This window comes from Oncorhynchus masou, chromosome 2 (assembly GCF_036934945.1).
Source record: "Oncorhynchus masou masou isolate Uvic2021 chromosome 2, UVic_Omas_1.1, whole genome shotgun sequence".
NCBI classification, from domain to species: domain Eukaryota; kingdom Metazoa; phylum Chordata; class Actinopteri; order Salmoniformes; family Salmonidae; genus Oncorhynchus; species Oncorhynchus masou.
This window is the reverse complement of record NC_088213.1, coordinates 19,282,524-19,297,106: the sequence shown is the minus strand read 5'-3', so window position 1 is coordinate 19,297,106 and position 14,583 is coordinate 19,282,524. Positions and strand designations below refer to the sequence as shown.

The following is a 14,583-nucleotide window of genomic DNA, read 5'->3' as shown; positions in this document are numbered from 1 at the left end:
GGGGAGTTTCAGGATAAAAGTAAACGTAATGAAGCTAAGCACAGGGAAAATCCTAGAGGAAACCTGGTTCAGTCTGCTTTCCACCAGACACTGGGAGATGAATTCACCTTTTAGCAGGACAATAACCTAAAATACAAGGCCAAATCTACATCGGAGTTGCTTACCAAGAAGAGAGTGAATGTTCCTGAGTGGCCGAGTTACAGTTCTGACTTAAATCTACGGCAAGACCTGAAAATGGTTGTCTAGCAATGATCAACAACCAATTTGACGGAGCTTGAAGAATTATGAAAATAATAATAGGCAAATGTTGCACAATCCAGGTGTAATCACTTCCAACAGTGCTTCTACAAAGTATTGACTCAGGGGTGTGAGTACTTATGTAAATGAGAGCTGTCTGTATTTAATTTTCAAAAGTAAAAAAAAAAAAAATATGTTTCCGCTTTGTCATTATGGAGTATTGTGTGTAGATGGGTGAGAAAACAAATGTATTTAATGCATTTTTATTTCCGGCTGTAACACAACAACATGTGGAATAATTTAAGGGATATGAATACTTTCTGAAGGCACGGTATATTTATATGTGCATACATGTATTTCTATTAGTCCTGAAAGTGCTTTACAATGTAGGGACTCACCCCATCCATGTGTAGCGCCCCTCTGGGTGATGCACGGCAGCCATTTTGGCTCTTGAACGCTCACCACACAATGAAAGTGGTTGATTGTGCCATTGACATATGAAATGTCTCTCTCACCTTTCACAGAGGGGAACTGTTCAGCTCGCCCTCACAGCAGAAAAGCTCCCAAATACCCTCCATCCCCTCTCTCTCCCTGGAATGCATCAGCCTCCCCAACAGCCAATCCGAGCCCCTCTTCAGCCCCCGCCAGGAAGTGAAGCATACGTTGCCATTGGGGCTCAGAGAGAAAGAGCCTCCTGCTGAACCATCCACCCCAGGCCGTCCAGCAGTGAAAACACCACAAAAAGGCACCGCAGCTGGGGATCGAGAGCCGTGTGGGCCCCCGGAGCCATCCACCCCCACCAGAGCCGCTGCCATCAGACAGAGGGCCGTGTCCCAGCAGACAAGCTTTGACAACACCATCTCTCCCAGTTCACCCAGTAAGGTAAGAGCCACTGGGTTAGCTACAAGGAGATGGTTGATCATATTGCAAGGGGATAGAAAGTGATGAGATTCCTGTCCGTTATTCTTCTAGCCTAACCAACATTTCCCCCCCTTGTTCTCTCTCTTTCTTTTCATCAATCTTGCTTGTCTCATGTTCTCCTGTTTTGTTGTTTCTCTCTCACTCCCTTCATCCACCTTGCCTGTCTCATGTCCTGCTGTTTTGTCGCCCCCCCTCCCTCTTTCTTACACTCTCTTCATCCAACCTTGCTTGTCTCGTGTCCTTTTGCTTCCTCCTCTCTGACTCTAGCTTTGTCAGAGAGTGGCGTTTCAGCAGACCAGTTTTGAAGCGGCTGGCCCCAGGTCTCCAGCAGCCAGCGTAAGGGTCCTTAGTTACCTCATACCTCCTGTCCTTCTCATACCTCCTGTCCTCCTGTCCAATGTCAAAATGGAACAATAATAACATGTCCGAATAACAGAAACAACCATTGTCCCTTCTGCTAGCCCCTACTCCTTAACGGTTAGCAGATCAAGATTGGCATCCTGTTTGAAATTAAATTCATAAATTGACAATTGCTTATTGTATTTTATGATTTTATCTCTGACAGAATATAAAACTGGAGTGACCTTGTAGCAGATCAAGGGCTGAATGTATCAAACGTCTCAGGGGTGCTGATCTAGGATCTGGTCCAACCTGCCCATGTAATCTTATTCATTATGATCTCTGAGGCACAAATGATACTAGATCAGCACTTCTGCTCTGAGATACTTGATACATACAGCCCCTGATGAGTGTAAGTGAAGAACACATTCTGAGGATCAAGGGTTAACTCCACCCCCTTCTGTGTGACAGGGCGAGCCAGAGACCCCACCCTCGAGGGCAGCTGCTGGTCCGCCCATCGCAGACACGTGCGGACCATTCAGGAAGTGCGGACGACGGTCACACGCATCATCACAGACGTGTACTACGAGGACGGGAGAGAGGTGGACTGTAAGGTCACTGAGGTGGGGACCAAGCCATTTAGCTCATAGACCTTTCAACTCTTTCTTTTTGGCATTGATTACACCTCATTGTTGCTGTGTGTGTGTGTGTGTGTGTGTGTGTGTGTGTGTGTGTGTGTGTGTGTGTGTTCTCTTCCTCAGGAGTCAGAGGAGCCGGTGGTGGACAGCCGTGTGTTGGAAAGCGACATCTCTCCGTGTCGCACCGGCAGCTCCATGACCTCCGGTGACCTGGGTGATGTCAGCTCTCTGTCCTCCAAAGCTTCCAGCCTGCAGCACAGCTCCGGGGGCACCAGCATAGTCACGGGTCCTGCCCAGAGGGGCCCCGAGTTTATCATGCCGCCCAGCCGAGGGGCCAAGTCTGCCAGGTATTGTAATGGACATGGGTTTGAATTGGATTGTATTTTTATTTATATTTATGATGCATGCAGTTAATTTCCTGATCTGAATTGACCTTTTCCGTCTAGTGACTGCCTTCTGCCTTCTTGTAATGAGTGGCCCTCAGTATAGTCTTCTGTAACATGATCTATATCCATGCTCTAACACTATTTATTGTGCGTATTTCTTAGTCTTAATCTCTGTCTTTGCATGCACATTTTCACACCTGTCAACAACAAACATCAGAGAAACAAAATAATTCCTATACTAAACGGGTTCAGTATCTAAGTAACCTCTTAACCATAGAAATAGAATTACTAGAAGTGACATTCTATGTCTATGCTTTTAACCACTCTTACGTGTTGACAGGTATGCATGCATATGTCAGTCTTTGACTTTGTCCACTGTCTAACTACCCCTCCGCCACAACCCCCCAACCCAACACCCAGATAAGTTATCCACAACTGCTCCCCTAGATGGACCAACCCATATAGTCACAATAGGGGTATCCATCAGCTGCCCCATTTCTGCTGTACTGACCGTCCTTCTCTTGGTAGAACTTGGCCTGGGCATAGATCTAGGATCAGCTAACCCTCCCCAACCCTAACCTCAACCATCATAAGGAAAAATATAAAACTGACCTTAGTTCAGCTTTTATGGGATGATTCATCCTTCCCTGTCCCTCTCCTCTCTGTCTGCAGCCCCAGGAGGGGGAGTGGGCCACAGCAGAGGGGCCACAGGGGTCAAACGGCAGGGTCAGAGTTCATGAGAGAGAGAGTTCAAGGACTCCATGGGTCACGGGCCTTCACTCCATTGACGTCCCGCGGAAGAGCCAGGAGGGGCAGACCTCCGTCCCGCTCACCCCTGTCCAGGTGAGCCCTGTCTAGGGACGCCACTGGAGCTGTAGTGGGTCAGAGTTTCAGAAACACCTAGTGACATCATCAAAAGCAGACATTAGGTGCATGAACAAACACAACTACAGCCACGCCAGCACGTACGTAGCCAATTGTGCCTTCCCAAAATAGTAATTAACGCGATTCAACCGGTGTGCAACGCATGGACGCATGGGAGTTGGTTGCTTCCCGACATCATTCAGCATTCTAAAACGTGTGGGTGCGTGTACATTTTTTCCAACCTTTAGGCTTCCATTTTGAAAACAAGTCAACCTGAGATGAGACACTGAGATAGTTTAATGAAACCTTAGAATTGAGTACAGAAATGGAACATTTTGGGTTCCTAGCTTTAGAACAAGTATCCTCCATCCTGCTGTTTCTAGAGAGCTGCAGTAGCCCAGGTATTTGTTCCAGACCATTGTCTCTCCAATCCCACAGGGTCCCTGCTGACATTATCCTTTTCCTGTCTTCACGAATCATCTCAATGCAACACAGCTGTCTGCTTTTCCTGTCTTCACTAATCATCTCAATGCAACACAGCTGTCTCCTTTTCCTGTCTTCACTAATCATCTCAATGCAACACAGCTGTCTCCTTTTCCTGTCTTCACTAATCATCTCAATGCAACACAGCTGTCTGCTTTTCCTGTCTTCACTAATCATCTCAATGCAACACAGCTGTCTCCTTTTCCTGTCTTCACTAATCATCTCAATGCAACACAGCTGTCCCTGTCTAACATGTATGTTTCTTATTGACTAAAAGGAGCCCAAACTTTAAAGCACTACTTGAAGAAATGTGCAGTATATAGAACATGACTGGTCTGTTCCAATGGAGGAGTAACGCTGATCTATTCTTTACATAACGTTTCTAAACATATGTCTGTAATGTTCAAAATGTTGATGGTGCTCTTTGTCCTATTGACTCTCTCAGGGGTGCCGGCGTCCCTCGTGCCAATGCCCGCGGCCAACCACTGTCCTCCTCCGAGGATGAGCCCTACACCCGCCTGTGTCCCACCCCGCACATCCCAGACAGCCCAGTGGTCCCAAGCCACTCCTCCACGTCTCTCCTCACCACCATTTCCCAAGATGAAAGCAGCCCAGCTGGGAGCAGCTTCGTGGGGCTTCGCGTGGTGGCCAAGTGGTCCAGCAACGGCTACTTCTACTCAGGCCGCATCACCAAGGACCTGGGTGAGGGGCGTTACCGGCTGCTCTTCGATGACAGCTATGAGTGCGAGGTCACGGGCAAGGACATCCTGCTGTGCGACCCCATCCCCCTGGACACTGAGGTCACGGCACTGCTGGAGGACGAGTACTTCAGCACAGGTGATTCTGCGTTCAAAACAACTGGGAATTCTGAAAAATATGATGTCAAATCATGACGTCAGTGATCTTCAGGTCGGAAAGTCGGAGCTCTAGAAAGAGACCTGAGTTGGAATGACCGTTCAAATAGATTTTTCCCAGTCCAAGCTCGTTTTCTTTCCTCGTTCCCAGTAGTTTTGAAAGCAATAAAGTCGGAAGTCAGAGAGTTCCCAGTTGTTTTGAAAGCGGTATGAGAAGGGGAAAAGAGGACAGATTGTTTGCACTCCCAAAGTTTCCACTTGAACAATCCCTGACATGGATTTAAAAGCATATGATTGGTTTGGTGTAAGCATTAACTGGAGGAAGTTTCTCCCATGGTTAAACACATGACGGGGAGTGTGAAAACACGTGTGGAGAATCTGGACGCAGGACAGGCGAGGACAGGAGAAGAGAGAATGGTTGGAATGGGTTTGGAGTGGAGGATAGAAAAATTAGACAATTCGAGTCTCAACACAGACCCATGGCTGAGAAGAGGTCAGGCTGTCACTGGAAACTCATTTCCCTTCATGTGGTTGGCCCTTTTCCCAATTCTGTCTTTAAATGGAAAAGAAGCTCCGGCACATTGGTGATCCTGACTCTCCACAAATGTAATGGATCTTCAGTGGAATGTTAACATCTGTGTACTGTAGTCTCTCTTCAATTGACTGTTGTTTTTCTCCATGTAGCTGATATGATGCAAATTTGACTGCTTATCAGCCCTTCTCTGGCTTTGCCTTGTCTCCCCAGGTCGAGTGAAGGACTACAAGAAGGAGGGCGAGGACTTGTTCTACAGTGTGGAGAAGCAGGGCCAGACTACAGCTGTAGAGAGGGAGGGCCAGACTACAGCCACTACAGCTGTAGAGAGGGAGGGCCAGACGACAGCCACTACAGCTGTAGAGAGGGAGGGCCAGACGACAGCCACTACAGCTGTAGAGAGGCAGTGGTACAGCCGCAGTTCTGTCATCCTGACCATGGAGCAAGGCAACAGGCTGAGAGAACAGTACGGCCTGGGACCCTACGAGCCCTCCACACCCCTGGCCAAGGCCTCTGATATCAGCCTGGGTAAGACAACCACAAAGCTTTGAGGATTGACTAAGTGAGAACCATCTAGTCGTGCCCTGGCAAGAACCACAAGTACCCTTTCCACACTGAGCCGAGATGTACTGCACTGGCCTGGTTACGCTAACACAATAGTTGCTGGAACTCTTCTGGAAAGGACCGTGTGAAACTAAATGATTGGGACTAGCACAGTAGCATACCACCCAGCATCCCACTGCTGGCTTGCTTCTGAAGCTAAGCAGGGTTGGTCCTGGGTGGTCCCTGGATGGGATACCAGATGCAACGAAGTGGTGTAAGAGGGCCAGTAGGAGGTACTCTTTTCTCTGGTCTAAAAAAATAATAAAAAATATCCCAATGCCCCAGGGCAGTGATTGGGGACATTGCCCTGTGTAGGGTGCAGTATTTCGGATGGGATGTTAAACGGGTGTCCTGACTCTGTGGTCACTAAAAGATCCCATGGCACTTATTATAAGAGGAGGGGTGTTAACCCTGGTGTCCTGGCTAAATTCCCAATCTGACCCTCATACCATCATGACCACCTAATCATCCCCAGCTTCCAATTGGCTCATTCATCTCCACTTCTCTCCCCTGTAACTATTACCCAGGTCGTTGCTGTAAATGAGAATGTGTTCTCAGTCAACTTACCCGGTTAAATAAAAACAGTACAGGTTGGGTTGGCATGATAATGTTAAAATTATATAATGTGCACACTGCCCAATAAGGAAATATATTACATTACTCCTCTTAAGTTTGAGTTGGGTCATCTCTAAGTTTCACATAGCTTGATAAAGACTCCCAAGTCTCTGTGAAAACAGTGATTCCTTCATACAGGAAGAATCTGCTGAGTGTTTCATCAAACAGAAGTGGGGTTAAATGTTAGTAATTTCCGTGTCAAGTGTGATGACGTGTGACATTGCTGTGCCCGCCCCCACAGATATGAGTACATTCTATGGCGCTGTCTTCCACAGATAACCTGGTGGAGGGGAAGAGGAGACGCAGGGGGATCACAGGGGGGGCCAGCCCCCTCACCCCTGGCCCCTCTGGGAAGAGGAAGCTGATCAGCTCTGAGGACAGGGACAGGACCCCGGCTAAGCGAGGCCGCAGAGGGGGAGCCAGAGCCGGTACGGAGACCAAGTCACCCTAACCTTGACACCATACCTTAACCCTGACCCTACACCTAACCTCTGTGTCCAAGCCTAAACTCTCAACTGTAACCTCTAACATTTAGGTTCAACTTAAATGTCAACCCAAAACCTAAAATGCCCACCTCCAACCCCAGTCTATTTAACACTAAGCCACAGCCCTAACCTCAACCTCGGAGCATAGATCACTGAGCAAACCATACAGACCTTACCCCAGAACAGTGGACTGAGAGCCCTTGGTGATGGTTTGGATAGGTGGAGCCATTTTATACATTCTAGAAATGTATTTCTATATTTATTAACATAATTGGTCTCAGTGGGGTGCAGAATTTTTAGACTACTGCAATGTACATTTTAACTATTTATTAATACAATTGGTTTTAGTCAGTATTGGTAGTTTTTATGAATGTAATTATGAACTATAAGAGCAGGGCACGCATTGAAAATGTAATGTTTTTTTAACACCATTTTTTAAAATAAAGATTTGGATATTTGAAATGATTTTCTGTAAAGAGTATTCTTAGTATTGCCTGCTCTCTATAGAGATTACAGTATATAACCAGTCATAAAGCCGTTTGAGTTTGTATTCAGACCCACAGACATTTTTGACTACCACAGTGCACTGCAACCACCACCCTCCTTATAATATAATAATATATGCCATATAGTAGACGCTTTTATCCAAAGCCACTTAGTCATGCGTGCATACTGCATACATTTTATGTACGAGGTGGCAGGTAGCCTGGTGGTAGAGTGTTGGACTAGTAACCGAAAGGTTGCAAGATCGAATCCCTGAGCTGACAAGGTAAAAAATCTGTCGTTCTGCCCAAGAACAAGGCAGTTAACCCACTGTTCCTAGGCTGTCATTGAAAATAAGAATTTGTTCTTAACTGACTTTCCTAGTTAAAGGTCAAATTAAAAAAATGTTTTCTTTAAAACGGGTGGTCCTGGGAATTGAAACCACTATCCTGGCGTTGCAAGTGCCATGCTTTACCAACAGAGCGACAGAGGACCTTATGCTGAGTTGGTATGTGAATAACTACTAATAGACTTGGTGTTTTTCCACATGTGTAAAGGAAACAGGGAAAGGTGTGTTTTTATATTATCCACTGAATATTTGCTTAGAGGGGTGTCTTTCCATAAACCTTTCACTCCTTTGAACCATGTTTTACTGCACTGGTGGTGTTTGAAGACTGGATCCCAAAAACTTGTTTTGAGCTGAATCTCATGTTTTACTGCACTGGTGATGTTTGAAGACTGAAGCTCATGTTTTACTGCACTGGTGGTGTTTGAAGAGAAGTGTCACTGGTGGTGTTTCAAACCTGTTTTCCATGTTTTTGCACTGGTGGTGTTTGAAGAGCTGAAGCTCATGTTTTACTGCACTGGTGGTGTTTGAAGAGCTGAAGCTCATGTTTTACTGCACTGGTGGTGTTTGAAGAGCTGAAGCTCATGTTTTACTGCACTGGTGATGTTTTACTGTGGTGTTCGTGTTCTTCCTCAGTCTGTTATAAAGCTCTTTTTCTTCATAGACCTTTTCTCTCTTGAAATACACAATTCCAGCTGTTTCATTGATTGTTTCTAATTTCTGCCGTCTCTCTATTTCTCTTTTATTTCTCTCTGTTAATGTGTCTCTGATTTGGGCGTCTGTATGTGTCCATCCATTCATTTCTCTCCACAGGACAGCGGGTTGGTGTGTGTAACACCTCAGGCAGTGGCACCGACCTGCCCTGGGACCATAGTGACCTGGCGGAGACTCACGGCCCGCTGCCCCAGAGTGCATCTCTCTTCCTGGGCTTTGCCTTCATGCTGACCGCATCATCAGAGAGCGACCGCCAGACCAACCAGACAATCAGCGATGGCGAGGAGGGTGAGAAGGCTATGGCTCAATCCCAAATCTACCCCTAAACCCTACACCCTTGTGGAGATGGGAGAGGATTTGATTGGTATAAGCAATATGGTGAAACTCCATCTGGCCTATCAGAGGACAGGGTGGAGCTATAGTACTATCAAATTGCAAACACCTCTCAAATCCAGTCAGATCTCCACATGCATAAAGCATAGGGTCCAGGGGTCGTTTCTGGATGGGACCCTTGTGTATTCCCAGACTGTGGAACACCCCTTAAAGGGATAGTTCATTCCAGTGTTCAAATTATACATTGTCTTTTGGGGGAGCCCCACATTTATATTTGAATTATTATGGGGTCTCTAATTTGATGTTCATTCCAATATTAAAGTTTGACTGATATTCATAAATCGGCGGAATCCTAACTTTGAGACTTTGGTGTTAATAATTGATGTCAATGGGAAACTTGCAAGAAAAAATGACTGAGTGTGTGGATCTCAAGTAAAAATTCTGCCCAGGAATCTGGTTAGTTTTAGGCAAAGGTCTTCCACAGTGGTCTGTGCAGCCTCAATGAAATGTGTTTAATTAATTTAAGACACACCGACATCCTTTTTTGTTTATCTAAATGACAGCTAAAGATCTCTCTGATGTGTATGTTAACATGTTTTATGTTGTCCTTTCCCTCCAATAGAGTATGTGCAGACGGCCCCCTTTCACAAACGCTACACTGAGACCCAGCTGGAGGCCGGAGCAGGCTTCATCCTCAACGACTTCAACGAGGAACAGGTGACATGGAACACCCAGAGTTAGAATTACTAGAGGGGACAAAGCCTCTCATTTCACTGCAATTCTATTTCTATGAGCACACTTCTACAGCAATGTCAGTTCTCATGGAATATGGAGAGAGAAGCGACAGTAGGGAGACATTACTGTATGTAGGCACAGTACATCCTCTGCACCTACAGTTGAAGTTGAAAGTTTATGATGAAGCCTACACTTAGGTTGGAGTCATAAACTTGTTTTTCAACCACTCCACAAATTTCTTGTTAACAATCTATAGTTTTGGCAAGTCGGTTAGGATATCTACTTTGTGCATGACACAAGTCATTTTCCCAACAGACAAATGATTTCACTTATAATTCACTGTATCACAATTTCAGTGGGTCAGAAGTTTACCTACACTAAGTTGATTGTGGATTTAAACAGCTTGGAAAATTCCAGAAAATTAATTGACATAATTGGAGGTGTACCTGTGAATGTATTTCAAGGCCTACCTTCAAACTCAGTACCTCTTTACTTGACATCATGGAAAAATCAAAAGAAATCACCGAAGACCTCAGAAGAGAAATTGTAGACCTCCACAAATCTGGTTCATCCTTGGGAGCAATTTCCAAACGCCTGAAGGTACCACTTTCATCTGAACAAACACCATGGGACAACGCAGCAGTCATACTGCTCAAGAAGGAGACGTGTTCTGTCTTCTAGAGATGAAAAGTGCCAATCAATCCCAGAACAACAGCAAAGGACCTTGTGAAGATGCTGAAGGAAACAGATACAAAAGTATATCCACAATAAAACGAGTCCTATATCGACATGACCTGAAAAGCCGCTCAGCAAGTAAGAAGCCACTGCTCCAAAACTGCCACAAAAAAAGCCAGACTACGGTTTGCAACTGCATATGGGGACAAAGATCATACTTTGTGAAGAAATGTCCTCTGGTCTGTTGAAAAAAAAAATAGAACTGTTTGGCCATAATGACCATTGTTATGTTAGGAGGAAAAAGGGGGAGGCTTGCAAGCCAAAGAACACCATCCCAACCGTGAAGCACGAGGGTGGCAGCATCATGTTGTTGGGGGTGCTTTGCTGCAGGAGGGACTGATGCACTTCACAAAATAGATAGCATCATGAGGAAGGAAAATTATGTGGATGTATTGAAGCAACATCTCAAGACATCAGTCAGGAAGTTAAAGCTTGGTCTCAAATGGATCTTCCAAATGCTTGGGGTCATTGTCCATACTTCCAAAGTTGTGGCAAAATGGCTTAAGGACAACAAAGTCAAGGTATTGGAGTGGCCATCACAATGCCCTGACCTCAATCCCATAGACAATTTGTGACCAGAACTATAAAAGTGCATGCGACCTGACTCAGTTCCACCAGCTCTGTTAGGAGGAATGGGCCAAATTCCCCCCAACTTATTGTGGGAAGCTTGTGGAAGGCTACCCAAAGTGTTTGACCCAAGTTAAACAATTTAAAGGCAATGCTACCAAATACTAATTGAGTGTATGTAAACTTCTGACCTACTGGGAATGTGATGAAAGAAATAAAAGCTGAAATAAATCACTCTACTATTATTCTGACATTTCACATTCTTAAAATAAAGTGGGAATCCTAATTGACCTAAGACAGAATTTTACTAGGATTAAATGTCAGGAATTGTGAAAAACTGAGTTAAATGTATTTGGCTAAGGTGTATGTAAACTTCTGACTTCTACTGTATATGTCACAGGAGGTAGTGCACTTGCTCTGTAAACAAAAGGTCCCTGGTTCAAGTTCCATTTCAGCATTCTTCCCTCAATTGTTCCACTAAAAGAATGCAATGTTTAGCTTTCCTTCTACATATTCAATTTCTAATATTGCCCATCATGAAGTGTCCTCTCTTGTGATTCCCTCCCGCTGCAGTGCAAGGCGGCCTATCAGAGCCTGCTGATCACCGACCAGCATAGCCGAACCAGGAAGTACCTGCTGTGTGTGGCCAGTGGCGTGCCGTGTGTGTCTCACATCTGGGTGAGGGACTGTTGCAAGGAGGGCAAGCTGCTCAACTACAGGAACTACCTGCTGCCCGCCGGAGTGGGCCCTGACGAGCGCATAGTGGAATGGTGGGGATTGTAGTTGTTTATGTCCAAAAATTGTCAGACTACACCTGTCCCTATCATATAGGAATATTAATGCAGGCACTTTAAGTCGGCCCTCAAGTGATACAAATGTAAACACTGGTAGTCTACTATTATAATGGCATCCACAGTCTATCACTCAAACACATTTTATAAAACCCTTTTAACAATAGCATTTGTCACAAAGTGCTTTACAGATACCCAGCCTAAAAACCCTTAGAGCAAGCAATGCATAAGCACAGTGGCTAGGAAAAACTCCCTGGAAAGGCAGGAACCTAGGAAGAAACCTAGAGAGGAACCAGGCTCTGAGGGGTGGCCAGTCCTCTGGATGTACCAGGTGGAGATTTTAAGAGTACTTGTGCCAGATGTGTTCAAATGTTCCTAGATGACCAGCAGGTCAAAACAAATAACCACGGTGGCTATAGAGTCATGCATTCAAAGTGAACAAAACACTTCAAGAATGAATATGGTCCTGGTGCTGAGGGGAATGCATTGAGTGCTTTTGTTTATTTTGATTAGGCATCCGCGCTGCAGCCCGTTTAAGGCCCTGCGGGTCCTGTTGGTATTTGAGGAGCCGGCGGAGCTGTGGTCTGAGCTGCTGATGATGAGTGGAGCTTCCTCTGTGAGACAGCATCAAGCAGAAAAGGACAGCTCTGGTACGTACAGTACAATACATGCTCTCCTGTCCCAGCACTGCTTGAAAATTAACTATCAAAACAAACATGTTGGTGTGTCTGTATGGTAACACCCCTAACACTTATTAGCCCTGAAGGTCACGGGTTCAATCCACCTTTTCCACTTTGTTCTCCTGTGTTACATTATTGTCAAGCTAATGTTTCTAATCTTGATCCCTACACAACAAGTAGTTCAAGATGATCACTAGGTAACATTCTAGAGTAAAAGCCAAAAAGATGACCATGAGCCTTGAGTAGTGACAAATGCATGTTCTGGATGTCTGCTTTCATAACATGTCTTATGTTTGCGTCAACAGACATTCCTGTGGGCAAGTTTGATGTGGTGGTCACAGACCGCACCTGTCCGCCATTGGTTCTGAAGAGTGTGACATCACAGGAAGTACCCATGGTGTCGCCCGAGTGGCTAATCCACAGTCTGATCTGTGGGGAGCGCCTGGGTTACCATAGCAACCCCCAATATCATCATGACTACACATCCCCACCCTCATCCTAATCCAAGCCTCCCTTCGCACAAAGGTTTATTGTAGGTAGAAGATGCCCTTATCCTCAGATCTGGGATCAGTTTCCCAACTCGCAATCATAACCATTATGAGGGGTGATATCTGACCCTGTGTCAGTGCTTAGGAGCAACTTGTACCTACATACACACCGCCAACCACGTTAAATGTATTGTCAGTTCTATTGCATGCTACTGTATATAGTTTTAACCTGTCTGTTTTTATGGAATAATAAACTGACTTTCATTTTAATGATGGTTTATTTGTCTGTTTCTTCATGAAAAGGCACACACAATGATAACAGTATTTACAATTTATACAATAGGGTAAGTAACAGAGCTTGTATCTGATTGAAACAGCCTGTTCTCAAATCGGTTTGTGCTGTATAGCCAACTCATACAGAGCAAACAGATCTGGGACCAGGCTAGAGGAACCATACAGAATAATCATTGAAACGAAGAGGTTTCAGGACACAATGGGGTTATGCAACAACACTGATTTAAGTCCTTCCATCCGACTTGAAGATAAATGGTCTGGAACGCTTGTTACTCAAGACCTCATCTGGAAATCATCCTCCATTTTCTCTCCCAATCAGAAACTGCAAAGGAAGGCAAAATACAGGTATCAGTGTTGAGGGGTGTGTAGGGTTAAGTTCCCCCTAGACGCTGATCTTGAGTCAGTTTTGCATTTTCCCCACCAGAGCCGAGCAGCACTACGCAATTTGCGTGGGGCCCTGCAAATTATGCATGGGCCCTGCCTCCCCTCGTGTCAAAGCGGGTGTCAATGTTTACAACTTCGATGAGAGGATGAAGTGGAACTATCCTTCTGGTCACAAAAGGAGAAAACACCATGAGAGTGAATTGCGGGATCAGCAATCAGGTAAACTTGTTTGATGTCAGCAAATAACAGTAACGTTAAGTTGATGTACTAGCTTGCAGTGCATCTCTCTGTAGTCTGTCTTGCTGGGCAGTGCATCTCCTGGTCTGTCTGTTGCTTGCCAGACACTTCCAGGGCTGTGTTCTGTGACTTTGTGCTTGACAAATGTGAGCGTGAAATACAAAGGGCAATAGTGTTTATAAACTGCAGCTCAGAAAAGATGTGCACAAAATGAAACTCGCTTTCCAGCAGCAACTTCTGTAAAAGCCAGTCCAGACAATATATGGGCGTGATGGCACTCCTCATAGGCACACAATTTTAAAACAAGACAATGATTATCTAAGTCAAGGTTTAGTTACAACTCTGGACTATTGCAAGATGGAAAGCAATAAATTGACATTGACTATTGATGTATATATTGAATTTAAAAGTTGATTTGCAGGACATACTGGGCAATATGGATGCACATCTCTCAGTAATAATAACCAAGTATTCAGCCAAGCCATAGTATAAATAGTATTTTCTATTTGAAAATGTATAAAAGGAAATCTGGGGAAGCCAGTTTGAATGGGCCTGATGCAGAGGATCAAATGAATAGTATTCATCTATAATTTACAGGTGCTATGCTTCAGTTTGTCAGTAGTGGAGATGCTGGATCATCAGTCAGTACAAGCACAGACTCAGTTGATCCACATCCAGCCTCCGTCAGAACTAGACCCAGTACTGCCGTCTTCAGCAAGTACTGACCCAGTACTGCCATCTTCAGCAAGTACTAAACACAGACCCAGCACAGACCCAGTACTGCCGTCTTCAGCAAGTACTAAACACAGACCCAGTACTGACCCCTGCCATCTTCAGCA

The 14,583-nt window shown here is 45.1% G+C and overlaps 1 protein-coding gene across 1 annotated transcript in view; it reads left to right on the top strand.

Annotated features, from left to right (window-relative positions):
- The window catches only part of tp53bp1 (tumor protein p53 binding protein, 1), a 34,495-nt gene extending 21,396 nt beyond the window's left edge, over positions 1 to 13,099 (top strand). The window contains 14 exon segments of the mRNA XM_064989721.1: positions 762 to 1,119; positions 1,426 to 1,494; positions 1,969 to 2,008; positions 2,011 to 2,120; positions 2,259 to 2,482; positions 3,194 to 3,364; positions 4,314 to 4,705; positions 5,468 to 5,782; positions 6,748 to 6,900; positions 8,600 to 8,788; positions 9,456 to 9,550; positions 11,444 to 11,640; positions 12,175 to 12,311; positions 12,647 to 13,099. Coding sequence (XP_064845793.1) covers positions 762 to 1,119; positions 1,426 to 1,494; positions 1,969 to 2,008; positions 2,011 to 2,120; positions 2,259 to 2,482; positions 3,194 to 3,364; positions 4,314 to 4,705; positions 5,468 to 5,782; positions 6,748 to 6,900; positions 8,600 to 8,788; positions 9,456 to 9,550; positions 11,444 to 11,640; positions 12,175 to 12,311; positions 12,647 to 12,843 — 2,647 coding nt within the window. The 3' untranslated portion in view covers positions 12,844 to 13,099.
- Positions 13,100 to 14,583: the final 1,484 nt, after the last annotated feature.